The following is a 17,394-nucleotide window of genomic DNA, read 5'->3' as shown; positions in this document are numbered from 1 at the left end:
AATGATGGGCAGGGCTAATCCTCCCTCAGACTCGGCCTTGCCTCCTACCTGCTGACCTGGTGACCCAGCACAGCTCCTGGCTCACCTGACAAGAGAATGTCCCAGGAGGGGGCAGGCAGCCTGTACTGCAGGTAAGGAACATGCAGTGGCTGTCGGGAAACCTGGGTCCAGACCTGGCCCTGACACTCGCTGTGTGGACATGTTGTGGACCTTCCTGGGCTCGTTTCCTGCTCTCTGAAGTGAGAGAACGGGACCAGGTCATCACCGAGCTCATTTTCCGTGCTTTTCTCTTGTCCATCTTGCCTGTTATACCTAATCAATGATATAAACCAATCTGGTGGACCTTTTTAATATCTCTGGAATCTATCCCCCCAAACTCACTGCCAGCATCTCAGGTCAGACCCCCGCCATTTCTCACCTGGATTAATTAGAAATACTGCAATTAATTAATTGCACCCGCCTCCCCACCACCAGGGCCTCACTCCTCCCTTTCAGCTCTTCTAAAACTGAAACCTGGTCACATCAGCGCCTGCTCGAAACCGTTCCTGGGCTCCCTCAGGACCAATCCAGACCCCTCAGCGGGGCACCTGATGTCCTTACCTCCATTCTGCTCCCCTCCCACAGGACACAGACCCCTGGGGGTTTCTTTCCTGCCTCTCCGCCTGTTTCTGCTGCCTGGACCATGGGTCTCCTCAACCCTTTCTCCCCAGCGCAGCTGACTCCTGACCCTGCTCAAAACCTTGGTTCTCACAGTACTGCTCTGCAAAGCCTTCCTGGGCTAGCCCGCAACCCCCCAAGCCACTGTGCTTCCTGGCCCACCTATTCTCTCTTAAGGTTCTTTTCCCTACCCTGCACCTGTTTACCTGTCCTCTGAGGTTCTGGGGCTGGTACTGGGGCTTCCCTCTGGGCTGCCAGCACTGACCACACCAATCTGACACTCAGTTAATGCTGGCTGGCTGGCGTAATGAAGATTGTGAGTGATCACTTGTCACTTCCTTTTTTCTGGCCACCCCTCGCAGCATGTGGGATCTTAGTTCCCCGACCAGGGACTGAACCCACACCCCCCTGCATTGGAAGCGCGGAGTCTTAACCACTGGACCGCCAGGGAAGTCCCTGTGAGTTATCACTGCTTACTCAGCAGCCTCTTAGCAGCTTTGGGAAACTATCTGGTAGGGGATCAGTTTGTGATTATTAGCTCAATGGAGAATGGAGAGGCAAGGATTGATTGTGTTAGATTTTGGTAATTTGTGACAATTACCATTTTCTACGCCTGGGACAGAATTTCAGAGCTGAGAAGCATCCTAGAGATTATTTTGCTTGAATCCGATGTTGAGGCCGAGGACGCTGAGACTCAGGCAAGTATCTGTCCAGGGTCACACAGCCTGACCCCCAGCTCGGCGCCTTCCCACCGTCACGGACTGTCGCAGAACTATCTCGCAGAACCCTTTGCGGCTGTTTGCTCCTGGCGTTCTAAATGGACCGAGTACCTAAAGGTCCAGGAGCAACTGTGAAAGAGGCAAGTGTCCCAGGAAGAGAACAGTTCCACGCCTGAGTAAGCCCCTCCGTGCCTGGGGAGGGGCTCCGGTTGGTCTCTCCCATCCCTGCGCTGTGTGCTGGCGCAGAGCCGCTGGAATGCTGGGCCACCCACTGCAAGGTTTACCTCGGGGACCCCGGAGCACACACCCTCTCTGCTACCAATTGCAGCCTCAATGCAGCAGGTCCTGCCCATCATTTGCACAGAACAGGTTTGCACAAAACAAGAGGAGGAAAGGCTAAGAGGGAGGAGAGGGAAAGTGGGGAGAGAGATGGTGGGGGTGGGCAATGATGGGGAGATGGAAAAGGGGGCTGCAGAGGGGAGAAAGGGAGGGGGAGACGGGCTTCGAGCCAGTGGTGCAGGTCAGGATTTAGGGCAGGCAGAAAGTGCCAAGTGCACCTTTGGCAAGGGTCCCCGGCAAGCGTCCCCGGCGATGCTCGCAGGTGCTGAGACTGCCGGTCTCCAGCACTGTCCTCTGACTTACACGGTGGCCTCATCCCGGGCGTGGTCCTGGTGCCCTCCACCTCGCGGCCGTCGCGGTCCACACACCAGCAGTAGCCAGTGCTGCCGTGGCACTGGGTGGGCGCGTAGTATCCGTGCTCATCACACTCGGGAACAAACAGTCCCGGAGGCCGGGGGCGCTGGGGGTCCACCGCCCCGAGGATGTGTTCTCGTTCATGCTGGCATCGGGTTTTCTCCACTTCTGTTAGAGAGGCGAGCAAAAGGGGGGTCATCAGCTCAAGTCCCCATATCCAACTCAGAACCTCAGGAGCTGCCTGTTCACTACGGAGTTTTGTTTCATTAATTTAAAAAAATGTTTAATTTATTTTTATTGAAGTATAGTTGATTTACAATGTTATATTAGTTTCAGGTGTACAACATAGTGATTCAAAACTTTTATAGATTATACTCCATTTAAAGTTATTATAAAATATTGGCTATACTCCCTATGCTGTACCATATATCCTTATAGCTTATTTTAAAAAAATTTTTAATTTAATTTTTATTTTATATTGGAGAATAGTTGATTTACAATGTTGTTAGTTTCAGGTGTACAGCTAAGTGATTCAATTATACATATACATATGTCCATTCTTCTTCAGATTCTTTTCCCATATAGGTTATTACAGAGTATTGAGTAGAGTTCCCTGTGCTATACAGTAGGTCCTTGTTGATGGTCTATTTTATATATAGTAGTGTGTATATGTTAATCCCAAATGTCTTAATTAAAAAAAATTTAAACATCATTATTATTTAGTGAATTTAACGGTCAAGAAGAGTATATCTACATTTTCTTTTCCTTCCTAGGCCATTTTTTTTTTCAGTTTTGAAAAACTGAAGCAAACTGACATAACATAAAATCAACCTTTTTTTTTTTTTTCTTTCTGGCAGCACCCCGCGGCTTGTGGGATCTTAGTTCCCCAACCAGGGATCGACCCCAGGCCCTCGGCAGTGAAAGCACCGGGTCCTAACCGCTGGACCGCCAGGGAAGTCCCGAAATCAACCACTTTACAGTGAACAATGCAGTAGCATCAGTACAGTCACAACGCTGAGTGACCGCCTCCTTCCTCTGGCACCAACGCATTTCCTCACCTCAAAAGGAAACCCCAGACCTATTAAATGGTTGTCTCCACTTCCTCCTTCATCCCAGCCCCTGGCAACCGCCAGTCTGCATCTGTCTCTATGGATTTACCTATATTCTGATTATTTCACATAAATGGAATCGTACAATATGCGACCTTTCGGGTCCGGCTGTGTTCACTCAGCAGAACGTTTTCAAGGTTCATCCATGTTGTAGCCATGTAATAGTACTTCATTATTTTATTTTTTAAAGATTTTGTTTGTGTGTGTGTGTGCGGTACGTGGGCCTCTCACTGTCGCAGCCTCTCCCGTTGCGGAGCACAGGCTCAGGACGCGCAGGCCCAGCGGCCACAGCCCACGGGCCCAGCCGCTCCGCGGCATGTGGGATCTTCCCGGCCCGGGGCACGAACCCGTGTCCCCTGCATCGGCAGGCGGACTCTCAACCACTGCGCCACCAGGGAAGCCCTAAGATTTTTTATTTATTTTTTTGGCTGCACCACGCGGCATGTGGGATCTTAGTTCCCCGACCAGAGATCGAAGCCGCGTCCCCTGCAGTAGAAGCTCAGAGTCTTAACCACTGGGACCGCCAGGGAAGTCCCAGTACTTTGTTCTTTGTTGTGGCTGAATAATATACTATTGCATGGCTACACCACATTTTGTTTATCCATTCATCACTCGATGGACAGCACTGACATTTGTTTTAAGAAATTTCAAGTGTTTCTTAAATTTGTCCTCTTTATCATCACCAGCTTCTTGATTATCCACACTGAGTCTGGGTCAAAGATTTGGGGGACCAAAGATCACAGGGCACATTTACCAACATTTGTATGTTTCCTTTTAATTACGTGCTAGTGTTTGGCATGAAACATGGCCTTTTGACTGTGTAACTCAGATCCCAAGGCTGGGAAATAGCTGATGAGAAGCTATGAACTGGAGTAAACTCCCATGTTTATAGAGTTGTAAGTGGCAGAGTTGCAGCTGCTTCCACGCTGGCTAGACTCCAGCCACCACAGCATCCAGCCAGACCAGCGCTGCCATCATCTCTGCGGCAACCGCCACCCAAAGCGATGCCCAGACACTGCCGAGAGCCACACTTCAGCCAAACTGAACCACGTCTGCTGCCCCTCTCCTGTGGGCCTTTCCATGCGCCGTTCATTGTGTGACTCCCCACCCACCCCCGCCTCCTGCCCGGTGAATCCTTCAAGAATCAGCTCAGGCATGTGCTTCTCGGGCCCTCCAAGAGCTCCCAGGATGCTCTGGGCTCGCCCGCCCTGTGACTCTCATCACACTGATGCTGAGACTCTAAGGCTGTTCCTGGTCTGTCTCCCTGAGCAGATTCTAGCCTCTGAGAAGGTAATGAGGGACTGCATCCCCTTAACCTTGACTTAGGAAGCCCCTCCTGGGCTGGAGTGGGGATGGACATGGGAATAAACCCCAGGCCCTGCCCTCAAGGAGCTCCCAGTCTGCAGGGAAGGGAACAAGCAAACACACAGTAACAATCCAATGAGTCAGTGTCTTGACAGAAGAGCCCAGGACACAGCACATACACACAAGAGGTCCTCTCTGTAGGGCTTGGAGAGCAAAGGCGTGCTGGAGTGCGTTTTTTTGATCTATACTGGAAGATTGTGGTTATATAATCGAGGGCAGGGCTCCACTGACTTTTCCTGCTAAGGAGCAGAGAATAATTATTTTTGGTTATATGGGCCATATGGTCTCTGTCACAACTCAACTCTGTGGATGTGGCATGAAAGCATCCAAGTTTAATACATATTGTAAATGAATGAGTGTGCCAATAAAACTTTATTTACAAACAGTGGGCCAGATTTGGCCTGTGGGTCTGTAGCTGTCAACCCCTGCTCTAGGGCATTGCTAGTTATGTTAGGGAGAAATCTTATATAAATACTCTAGTTAATATATTAATGTGTATTAATATATTACTGTGTTCATAATATATATATTGTAATAATAGAGTATATAATAATATATTACATATTTCACAGAATTTCGTGTCTGAAAAATGTTTTTGATCCTCAGTTCCACTACTTCTGGCCCTGTCAGCAATGCTGGTTGACCAGCGATGGCAGGAGTAACTAATCCCACGGTATTATTTGAGGCGTGAGCAGAATGTGATGAGACAATGTGAACGGCTGGAATTTTAAGTCTTGCACTCCAGCATTCATCTGTGACTGTATCTACACCAGATGACAGAAGGAAAACAAGTCTGTGGGCCACAGATAATTTCGGGGAGTGAGTTAAGCTAACGTGTGTGTGTCACCGTTGCCATAACACGTTCAGTGAGCAGGGGGCGTCCTAGGCACTGGGCATGTGGGTGCAGAGGGCCCGGGGCTGGGCTAGGAGTCCAGAGACGCGGGTTCTAGCGTTCATCTGTGACTGTATCACACAAGAGATCCTCTCTGTAGGGCTTGGAGAGCAAAAGCGTGCTGGAGTGCTTTTCTGATCTTTACTGGAAGTTTGTGGTTATACAATCGAGGGCACAGCTCCACTGACTTTTCCTGCTAAGGGGCAGAGAATAAATATGTTTGCTTATGTGGGCCATATGGTCTCTGTCACAACTCAACTCTGTGGAGGTGGCATGAAAGCATCCAAGTTTAATACATATAGTAAATGAATGAGAGGGTGTTCATCCGGGACTGTATCTACACCAGGCCTTCACAGTGCATTCGGTGATGTGTTGCCGATGAATGTTTAAAGTGCCTTTGTGCTGGCAGTTCTCACGTCAGCCTGCTGGACATGGCTGGCCCCTCGATTAGAAACAGCGAGCCTGCCAGAAAAGTGTGTATTGAACCTGGGAGGGGAAACTGGGTCTGCTTTCTCTTTTGTCCCAGAGGCTAATATAAAAAACAAAAACAAAAGGCCCTACTGTATAGCACAGGGAACTATATACAATATCCCGTGCTAAACCATAATGGAAAGAATATAAAAAAGAATGTATATATATGTGTAACTGAGCCACTTTGCTGCACAGCAGAAATTAACACAACATTGTAAATCAACTACACTTCTATTAAAAAAAATAAAATTAGGGCTTCCCTGGTGGCACAGTGATTGAGAGTCCGCCTGCCGATGCAGGGGACGCGGGTTCGTGCCCCGGTCTGGGAGGATCCCACATGCTGCGGAGCGGCTGGGCCCGTGAGCCATGGCCACTGAGCCTGCGCGTCCGGAGCCTGTGCTCCGCAACGGGAGAGGCCACAACAGTGAGAGGCCCGCGTACCGCAAAAAAAAAAAAAAAAAAAAAATTAAAAACAACAACAACAAAACGTATTTGATGTAGGAAGAGCCAAACAAAGACACAAATAAGCCGTCTGGTTGATGATAAAAATGTTGGTTTTCTTCACTCTTGGATGTAGGGCTTGTTTACTTCCTCAGTATCTGACATTTGTACAGGGCTTTAGTTTCTGTACAAGCTGTCTCTGCTCACACATCGTTCACTTAATTCTCACTATAATCCTATGCAACAGGCAACTACGGTTTTTACGTCAAATGAGAGAACGGAAGCTCAGATTGGCTTCCCCAGGCCACAGCACTAGCGAGTGGCTCAGCTCAAGCTAGAACCCGGGTCTCTGGATTCCTAGCCCAGCCCCGGGCCCTCTGCACCCACATGCCCAGTGCCTAGGACACCCCCCGCACACTGAATGTGTTATGGCAACGGTGACACACACAAGTTAGCTTAACACACACCCCAAAATTGTCTGTGGCCCACAGACTTGTTTCCCTTCCATCAACATATGTATATGGTGCCGCCTTTCCAGCTAGAAAACAGGCTTGGTATTCTGTGGACTGTCAACCAAATGAAACTTTTAAGGGAGGAAGGGGTACCTCCCTTGTACGTGGCTGACAGTTTTGGGTTAGCCAATACACAAAATCTCAAGTGATCTAGGATTTCCAGTGGAGCTGTATCTCAACTGTATCTTTTTTTTTTTTTTAACATCTTTATTGGGGTATAATTGCTTTACAATGGTGTGTTAGTTTCTGCTTTATAACAAAGTGAATCAGTTATACATAAACATATGTCCCCATATCTCTTCCCTCTTGCTCAACTGTATCTTAAGTGCTGTATCTTGAACTTATATTAAGGTGGGGGAGACCTCAGTTGTGACTCAGGAAACAGAATTTCAAGTGTGTGTTTTTTTTTTGGTTTTTGGCCGCGCTGCGTGGCTTGTGGGATCTCAGTTCCCCGACCAGGGATTGAACCTGTGCCCTCGGCAGTGAAAGCACCGAGTCGTAACCACTGGCCCGCCAGGAAAATTCCCCAGGTGTGTCTATGGAAAGCTGTGATATCACTGTGTTCCCTGGGATGGCTTCTCAGCCTGGCCCACAGCAGCCCCTGTGGGTGCCTCCTGCTCAAGGCTCCAGGCTCCCACAGGGAATGTCCCACTGTGGGTGGGGTGAGGAAGGGCTAATAAAGACACATCGGCCTTGCTTCTGGTTGATAAAATAACTGAGGCAAGATTCTCTCTGTTCACCTAGTTTAATCTGCTCGGGGGGAGGAAGCATTCGAGACCTGATACTTATCCAGGGAACAGCAGGGAGTCTGGGGTGACTCTTCTCAAATTGGGGACAAAGAGAATGAGAGGAAAAGGAAATAGATGGAGAAGAAAAAAAGCACATGTTTTTGTCTCTTGATTTGCATCCCATTCCCTTGCCTGATTAAACTTCTTCCTAGGTGTTAATTCAAATAAATAACTCTTGTAGCCTCTGATATACTCAGTGGGATGGAGGAACTCGCTGGGGGGGGGGGGGTTCCGTTTATTCAACCTCTTCCTGCACAGTCCAGCCCCCTCCGTAAGGGGCCATCTGCTCCCGGTGGCACTGCCACACACACGCATCTTGGGATGAGCTAACATGGGCGTGGTGAAACCATGCCTGGTCTCTGCTGGGTTTGAGATTTTGGGCTCCTAGCCTCATCTCGTTAGCTGCCAAATGGACCCTTGTTAGTCCAAGATTGCCAAGTTTCCAAGAATGGGAATCTACAAGTAAAAGAACAATACCCATCTGATGTGAGGTTTACTAAGGACACCGCCACAATCTCCACCACCGATGACGATGATGGTGGTGGTAAAAATCTCTCTACTTATGAACTCTCTGCAGGTCCCTTCCCAACATTTGCCCCCAATCCTACAGGACTGGTGAGGAAGGAGAATGCCCAGAAAGGGAGAAATAAACTAGCAATTGGCAAAGGGCAAAAGGGGAGGGGAAGGCAGAAAGGTCATAAAGCGTCAGGAAGAGAAAATGCACCTCTAGCCTGTGTGCCGTCTCATCGTGTGAAACTGCGTCTTTGGGTTTTACTCCCGTCTCCTCGGCCCACCCCCTGCATCCTTCCTCTCCTGACACCCCATAAGTGTGGGCCTTTTTTTTGGGGGGGGGCCCATTGTGTGGCTTGCAGGATCTTAGTTCCCCGACCGGGGATCGAACCTGTATCCCCTGCAGTGGAAGCGCAGAGTCCTGACAACTGGACTGCCAGGGAATTCCCTAGTGTGGGCTTTTTAAATTTGTGTATCTCTCAGATCAGGAACCCCATAGACCCTTGAATCATTTATGTATTTGTTATAAGCATTTACTGAAACCTCTGCGAGCCAGGTGCCCTGCAGGCTGTGGGCATTGTCGCTAGATACGAGGGCCCTGGGAGTTCACAGGACCCCACCAGGGGTCCTGGTCCTGGTACCAGAAGTGGCTGGTAGCCGTCGAACAGGCTGCTCGGGAGCTGAGAGGAGGACCACCTCGGTCAAGGGGTCACCTGACACCGAGGGCAATCAATCTGCAGTGTTCCTAATACACCCCTAATGCTCTGCGTGGTTGAACCCAGTGGCCTGGGTGTAGGACTCACCTCAAGCTGGAGGTTTTCAGGCCGTGCATGGAGGAGGATAAAGAAGCCAAGAAGTTCAGGATATTGGTGAGGGTGGGGTTACGGGGAGAGGACTTCGAGAAAAAGAAGGGATGGAGAAGCTGACTTGGAAATGAGGCTGTGTGAGGCTACAAGGCAGGGAGGTAGTGGCCAGAGGGGGCCACAGGCCTCAAGACCATAGGAGTTCTCCAGCCTCTGGGGGCCTGGTTTTCGGGATCCTCTACGTCCTGACCTCACCTGAGCTGCTTAACGGTATCTCGTCCCCACTACTCCTCCCCATCTCCTGTTCAAATCCTACCCATCTTCCAAGGCCAAATCCTACTTCTCACGCTTTCCCTCACTTCCCTAGCCCACCTGGATCTCCCCTCCCAGCCACTAGTTACCACTTCCAGACCCGCTATAGTTTCAAGTGCTCTCTTTTCCTGCACAGGGACAGTGTGAGCTCCTCCTGAGCACAGATGTTACTGTTTATGTGCCGAGTACAGTGACAGGCACATCACAGATGCTTAAGAAATATTTAGCAGTTGATCTTGGCTAGTTAGCCAGGTGCCTTGGGCAAGTTAGTAGCCTGTCTAAACCCTCATCCATTCAATGAGGTTCATCGTACCCCCAGTGACACACACCAGACAATGATGGAGAAAACTAAGAGGTGTGGTATCCTGGACACCAAAAGAAGAAAGTGTTTTAGGCGGGAAGGTGAGGTCAACTGTACCAAGTGCTGCTAAGAAACGGGGGCGGGGCTAAGATCTAACAAAGTGAAGGTCATTGCTGGCTTGTGCAGGAGCAGTTCCAGGGTGGGGAGGGGGGTTGGGGGACGGTAGGGCAAAGCTGGCTGCAGTGGTGAAACCGAGCAGGACCCTGTGTGGCTCCTGGGCACAAAAGCCTTCCTGTGTCCCCCCCATTTCTTAATTACAGGAAATAGGCTTCATTCAGCCTCCAAGACCTTCCCTGAGTTCCAAAGGGCAGGTTCAGACCGTTGCTAATCAGGGAAGGGAGGGGATGCAGAGACAAGAGAGGAACAGTCAAGAAACAATAGCGCAGCCTTGGGGCAGGGTCCTGGCTCCCCCTCAAGGGATACACAGAACAGTATCTTTTAACTGTTTTGCAGACACTGAAACCCTCACCAGGTGGAGGAAGTTAACTGTTTGCTGCCCACAAGCACTAGACCCCAGACTGGTCGGAACCAGAAGGTTGATGATGCAGACTCCCGCTTACCTCACCACCGACCAATCAGAAGAAGGTCCACGAGCTGATCACACCCTCTTTGAACCATTGCTATAAAACTCCTCACTACTCCCTCCAGGTCAGGACACACAGTATTGAGGGCATTAGCCCACTGTGTCCCCCTTTGCCTGGCAAAGCAATAAAGCTCTTCTTTTCTACTTCACCCAAAACTCTGTCTGAGATATAATTGGGTATCGGGGTACAGAGGCTGGATTTGGCTTCAGTAGTTCAAGAGGGAATGGGAGGCTCTGGGAAGAGGGTAACAGCCTAGTTTTAGAATCTAATTAAAGACAGAATAGCTACAAAGCCATGGGCAACATTTACAATGAAACGAGGTGACCAGGTTGTCCTATAAACCCCCAGATATAAGCAGGGGTCACAAAGCCCCCCTGGTGTCAGCGTCTGTGTAGAGAAAGGAGAGGGAAGCGGCAGGGCATCTAACAGTTCTGGGAACAGGAGAGCCCAAAGAGCTAACAGGTGCTCAGCTGGAAAGTGAGCCAATTTGAAAATGGCAGCTGAAACTTTGGAGGGATTTTTCTACTCCAAGGTGGAATGTAAAGCCAACAGCAGCTGGAAGATCTAGCCCCTACTGGGGAGAAAGTGCTGGGAATGGAATCAAAACTAAGGAGGATGAAGATGACACGTACAAGGAAAGAGAAGGTCCGGCGGGGGAGGGGAGCAGAGCCAGGAAATTGTAATGTAAGCTGAAATATTTTTAAACACTTCACCAAAAGAGCAGAAGAGGAAGCTCTGTGTCGCTAGAAAAAGCTATCTGCACCAAGCTTCTTTCAGAAAGTTCAGGAAAACTAAAACTCTCATAAAAATGAACAACAGAAAAGTATGGAAGGCAAATCCAGCACAAAGTTACTATAAGGAAAAAGGATATAAAAGGATAGTCAGGAGTACAACAACCCTACAGAGAGTGAAAGCTTGCCAAAAAGATGTGCTAACGGATCAAAACTGTAATCGTCTATTGGGTTGGCCAAAAAGTTCGTTAGGGTTTTTCTGTAAGATATTATGAAAAAAGCCAAACGAACCTTTGGCCTGCCCAATATTTCAAGTTAAGCGAAAAGACAGTAGAAAATGATTTAAAAAACAGGAAAGAACAAAATGAATCAGCATTTGAAAAACTCAAAAATGAGGCAACAGAATTCAGGGAAGAAGTAGAAACTTTTAACAAAGAATCATTTCAGAAATGAAGACTCAGCTAGATGGAACACAAAGTGAATAAACAGAACAGAGTATGCCTTAGGAGAAACAGAAGGTGGAAGCGAGGAAAACGTTTAAAGAAAAAAAGAAAGGATATCAAACAAATTTAGGAGATTCGGGCGAATACTGGAGACAGGCAAAGAAGGTTCAATACGCAAAATGGAAGTCCCTGAAAAATAACCCAAAGCAAAAGGAAAGAGAACAGAAACTAAAATGCCAGAAAACTTTCCTGAAATTAAAAGCGGTGAAATGACAAATTGAAAAAGCACATCGTGTAACTAAGACCCAGAAAAACCAACACCAAGTCATATTCTAGCAAACCTGTTGAACTTTTGAAGGGAACTATGGAAGAGAAAGAAAAAAATCCTTTGGGCATCCAGGTAAGAAGGGGGAAATTATCTTCCGATGATCATTCGCCCTTTGGACAGCCATGCTTTACGTCAGAGGAATATTTGAGATAGTCAGAGAAAGAAAATGAACCAAGGAATACTGTTTTCATGAGCCCTTCCCGAGAAATTTACTAGAGAACAAGCTTCTGACAACCGAATAACTAGAGAGGCATTGACGTAAGGACTGGTAACAAGCAATAAAGAGTGACTTGCTGAACTAAGACCCAATGAGGGTTCGAAGTGAGAGAACATAGGGACTTCCCTGTCGGTCCAGTGGTTGAGACTTCATGCTTCCACTGCAGGGGTCGTGGGTTTGATCCCTGGTTGGTTAACTAAGATCCCACGTGCTGCAGAGCGCAGCCAAAAAACAAAAACAAACGAAGTGGGAGAATGTAGTAGGTGTTGGTTACACGTACATGCCCAGGCAAGGTACATATAACTACAAAAATAGGAGGGCACGTGCAAAAAATTTTAATTGTTCTAAGAAATTGTATTGGTGGTATGTAGTATTTGAATTCTCAGCCTGTTATGTGTGTAATGTGGAATAAAGTAAATACGGACTTATGGTCTATTCTAATTCTTACATCCACTGTGCCCTTGAGAACCAGAATTCTCAGTGTGGGAGAAAGGAGATATGGATATAATCTAGACGGGGTAAAGGAAAAACGCTGTGGTCATGTATCTGAATTGGAACTATCAACACGGACTCATGAATTCCTAGCTCTGTCTGAACACTTCTACTACTTAGATTGTGGTCCTGCAATGCTATTTCCCACTAAAAGAAGAGCTTCATGGAAAAAAGGCTGGTTCTAGTTCAGAGAGCAAGGAAGATGTTAAAGACCACAGTGGACCCTCTGTATCTGCAAGGTTCCACATCCTTGGATTCAACCAACTACAGTTCGAATATATTAGAAAAAAAAATCCCAGAAAGTTCCAAAAAGCAAAATTTGAATTTGCCACACAATTTACATAGCATTTTCATTGTATTTACAACTATTTACATAGCATTTACATTATTTTTACAATTTTTTACATACCATTTACATTGTATTTATAATTATTTACATACCATTTACATTGTATTAGGTATTGTAAGTAATCTAGAGATGATTTAAAGTATCGGGAAGGATGTGGATAGGTTATATGAAAATACTACACCATTTTATACAAGAGATTTGAGCGTCTGTGGATTTTACTATCCTCAGGGGTTCTGGAACCAGACCCCCATGGATACGGAGGGTTGACTATACTAGGATCATGTCAAAAGGACCAGAGGCCAAATTGAAGAGGTTCCCATGGGCCAAAGATGGGACTCTGAATCACAATGAGAATAATGATTACAACCACTCGATACCCATGAGTCTATAATGCTATTAAAAAACTAACAATTAATTAGCAAACTTCATTGGCTAATAAGGAATCAATCTGTTATCTTGTCAACCAGTAAGAAAAAAAAAAGGGAAAGATCCAAGCATTTATCCTGCCTTTTCTTTATGAGATGTACCACTGGGCATCCAAAGGGTAGATGAGGGGAAGCATTTCTTTATAAGTAGTCCAACTAATAAGTGAAAAAAAAAAACCCCACCATGATGATAGAATTAGACTACTGCCATTTTGTTACCCACTAAACATTAATGGACCTAAGCAATGAGCATCAATTCCAACTAATAAAGGAGAAAGAAATGATAGAATTAACATCTCACCATTTGCCACTCCCTAGAAATTAATGGATCTAGGACATAATCATTAATGGCTCCTAACATCACCTGGAGTGAGACAAGCAGACTTTACGCGCTTCTGATGTAAGGTAAGACCACCAATTGTCTTGCCAAAAGGACTGAACCCAAGTCTGATCAAGCCTCTGGACTCAGCTGCCAGTTTGCAGACGATATGGAGAACAGAGGAGCGTGTTGAACTGCCCCAGACTGTGGGAAACTACAGCTCAAAAGTCTTGGGTTCTTCAACAGATAAACTCCAAGGACAAGAAAGGGATGGCAGAGGGAACTAGAGATAGAAAAACGAGCAACTCTAAATCTATAGTGTCTAGGAATGTACATGTATGATGAAACAAGAAATGCAAGGAAGTGATTTCTGTGAAGGTGATGTTGGTGGTTACTTTTGGAGAGAAGGAGAAGGCAATGACTGGAACAGAGCACCTGCAGCAGCTTCTGGGGCTGCTGGTAAAGTTCTACTTCTTGACCTGAGTGGTAGTCACATAGGGGTTCACCTTAGCTATCCATCCTTGAGCTATCCATCTGTTCTATACGACTTTCTGCATCTATGTTTTATCTTACAATAAAACGGTAGAAAAAAGGAGAAAAAATGGGAGAAGAGGAAGCGGAAGTAGAACTCCAGACAACCCTCATGAGGAATTAAACACTATAAAAGGGAGGAGGAATGGGACGGCAGTTGGGAAGGAGTGGAGGCTCAAGGGAAGTCCTCATTTGTGTCTTTTTTTTTTTTTTTTTTTTTTGCGGTACGCAGGCCTCTCACTGTTGTGGCCTCTCCCGTGGCGGAGCACAGGCTCCGGACGCGCAGGCTCAGCAGCCAGGGCTCACGGGCCCAGCCTCTCCGCGGCGTGTGGGATCCTCCCAGACCGGGACACGAACCCGTGTCCCCTGCATCGGCAGGAGGACTCTCAACCACTGTGCCACTAGGGAAGCCCCTCATTTGTGTCTTTTGGATGAGAAATGGCTTCTCTGCAGGCTGATTGGAATTATCCAGTAGAAATGGAAAGCATAACCATCCAGGATGGGGGAGGCTACCGCAGGAATGGCAATTTCATCTCAGACAAACAATAGTCTGGCACATTAAATTAATGTTGATTGGAAATTTATGATTTGACATTTGGTTAGTATTTAATATGTAAATGTGTTTTGCTTTTATAGTTATAAAAGAAGTTGATACCTAGATTTCTCCATAATCATCTAAGCCAACCCTGGAGATCTTAAAAATGTTTTTCTTTCAAAACGGGTCTTACGCAATTTTGAGAAAAGTTGCTTTAGAAAATTCTTTTCTATAAAGAGTTCAAGAAACCTTTTGTAAACTAAGAAATTATTCGGACCTCATGTTCCTTATTTACAAAATAAAGCAGATGAATTACAGAATTTCTGGAGCCCTTTCCAGCTCTCAGTGGGAAATTCAAGTTTTCTAACAGTGGGTTTGCTTGAAACAAAGTGCAAACTGTAACACAAACAACAGACACACAGCAAACAAAAAGTACATGTTAAATTCTTCCTCAGTTTTCCTCCCTTTACAATTGTATTATCCTAAATGTTTTCCTCTTTCTATGCAGTCCTACTTTCTGAACTCTTTTTTTTTTTTTTTTTTTTTTGCGGTACGCGGGCCTCTCACTGTTGTGGCCTCTCCAGTTGCAGAGCACAGGCTCTGGACGCGCAGGCTCAGCGGCCATGGCTCACGGGCCCAGCCGCTCCGCGCCATGTGGGATCTTCCCGGCCCGGGGCACGAACCCGTGTCCCCTGCATCGGCAGGCGGACTCTCAACCACTGCGCCACCAGGGAAGCCCTGAACTCTTTACTTACCTTTCTGTCTATAAATGGCTATGGATCTGGAAGCAGTAAGCTGGTAAGCGGGCCTGGTGCCGAGCGTAAAGAAGAGTGACCAAGCATCCCCAGGTCTGGTACTTGTCCTTAAAAATTCGGCCTTTACATCTCTAGCCCAGGATTCTTCATACTCCTCTTTCATCCTCTAATAAGCTCTCCTATATTCCAAACCTCTACCCAGTTCCATTCCCCCAGACCTGTCACCTCCTCATATTCCCACACTTAGGTAGTTCCCTTTCACACTGTAGGAGGGTTGGCCTGTGACTACCAGTATCAGCAGAAGTGACAGCATTGTCATTTCCAAGGTTAGGTTACAAAAGGCTGTGGCTTCCATAAAAAAAGAATGAAAGCATGCCATTTGTGGCAACATGGAGGGACCTAGAGATTATCATACTAAGTGAAATAAGTCAGAGAAAGACAAACATATATCACTTATATGTGGAATCTAAAAAAAAAATGATACAAATGAACTTATTTACAAAACAGACTCACAGACATAGAAAACAAATTTATGGTTACCAAAGGGGAAAGGGGTGGAGGAGGGATAAATTAGGAGTTTGGGATGGACAGATGCAGACCACTATATATAAAATAGGGAAACAATAAGGACCTACTGTATAGCACAGGGAAATATATTCAGTAACCTATAATAACCTATAATAGGAAAGAATCTGAAAAAGAATATATATACATATACATATATATAACTGAATCACTTTGCGCTACACTTGAAACTAATGCAACATTGTAAATTAACTATACTTCAATTAAAAAATGCAAAAAAAAGAAAAAAATCTTAAAAAAATCTTTTTTGAAAAAGACTGTGGCTTCCATCTTGGGCACACTCCCCTTCCTTGCATCCTCTGGAGGGAGTCAGCTGCCAGGTCTTAAGCACACTTAGGCAACTCCGTGGGGAGACCCGTGCCGTGAGGAACTGAGGTCCTCCGTCCAGCAGCCCATAAGGCCTGCCAACCACCATAGGGATCCTTCAGCCCCAGATGAATCTCAGAGAAGACGGTAGCCCGGCTAAGGTCTTGACAACAACCTCTTGAGATACCTTGAACCCAGATCACCCAGCTAAGCTCCTGAAATCCCTGCCCCACAGAAACTGTGAGATAATATACATTTACTGCTTTAAGCTGCTAACTTTGGGGGATAATTTGTTACACAGAAATAGATAACTAACATGGCAGCTTTCAAACTTCCTGACCACAACCCACAGAAATGCTTTCCGCTCTGCAATTCAGGACACACACGCATGCTTACACATACACACACATGCACACACTCAGCCATGCACTAGACAAGCATCCACAGCTATTATTTCATGAAACAATACTTATTCCTACTGCATATATTCGGCATACTCTATTTTCTCGATTATTGTTTTCTTTTTCGTTCCATTCCATTTTAAAGAAAATGGTAATAGTGCCCCGCTGAGCTGATTTCACAATCCACACGTGCATTTTGGGCAAAGAGTGCAGAAGGACAGTGCGGAACAAATCATCATGTTTTTTGTTTTGTTTATCATTGGCTGATACTGCAGTAGCCATGACCTTAACTGACACACCCCTAAAGCTAGTTTAGTTTTTTATTTTTTTAAACTAGCCCCTCTGTATAGAGTAGGTACCCAAAACTGCTCAATGTCTAATCCCTGCACTTCATTATGTTTGGTAATAGGAGTCCAGATAACACTATACTTAATTTTTCATTAATATTTCATTAATTATTTAGTCACACAAAATTTAGAAAAATATGATGAAAACCTCAGTGTTCATATTCCAGCTGGGGAAAAAAAAAAAAACATTAGAAATACAAATGCAGACCTTGTGCAGCCCTTCCCAACCCGAATTCCCTCTCCTACCATAGAAGTAACCTTTATCCTGAAGTTTTTGTTTCTCATTCCCATGCATGCGTTTTATAGTTTTATTGTATATGTTTATACATATGCAGGTTTCTTTTCATACAGGCTTATATTTCATATAAATGGGATCATACTGCATATATCCTTTTATGACTATTTTTTTTAAT

At 46.1% G+C, this 17,394-nt stretch overlaps 1 protein-coding gene across 2 annotated transcripts in view; it reads right to left on the bottom strand.

Annotated features, from left to right (window-relative positions):
- NID1 (nidogen 1) overlaps nt 1–17,394 on the bottom strand; it is a 97,581-nt gene that overhangs the window by 20,799 nt on the left and 59,388 nt on the right. For both annotated transcript variants that reach the window (XM_082854236.1, XM_082854237.1), the window contains exon 13: nt 2,019–2,237. In XM_082854236.1, the coding sequence (XP_082710362.1) occupies nt 2,019–2,237 (219 nt within the window). The remainder of the gene's footprint in view (nt 1–2,018; nt 2,238–17,394) is intronic.

The sequence above is a fragment of the Leucopleurus acutus genome (assembly GCF_964270905.1).
Source record: "Leucopleurus acutus genome assembly, chromosome: 14".
Lineage (NCBI taxonomy): Eukaryota > Metazoa > Chordata > Mammalia > Artiodactyla > Delphinidae > Leucopleurus > Leucopleurus acutus.
The sequence above is the reverse complement of the archived record's forward strand: the minus strand, read 5'-3'. Positions and strand labels throughout refer to the sequence as shown.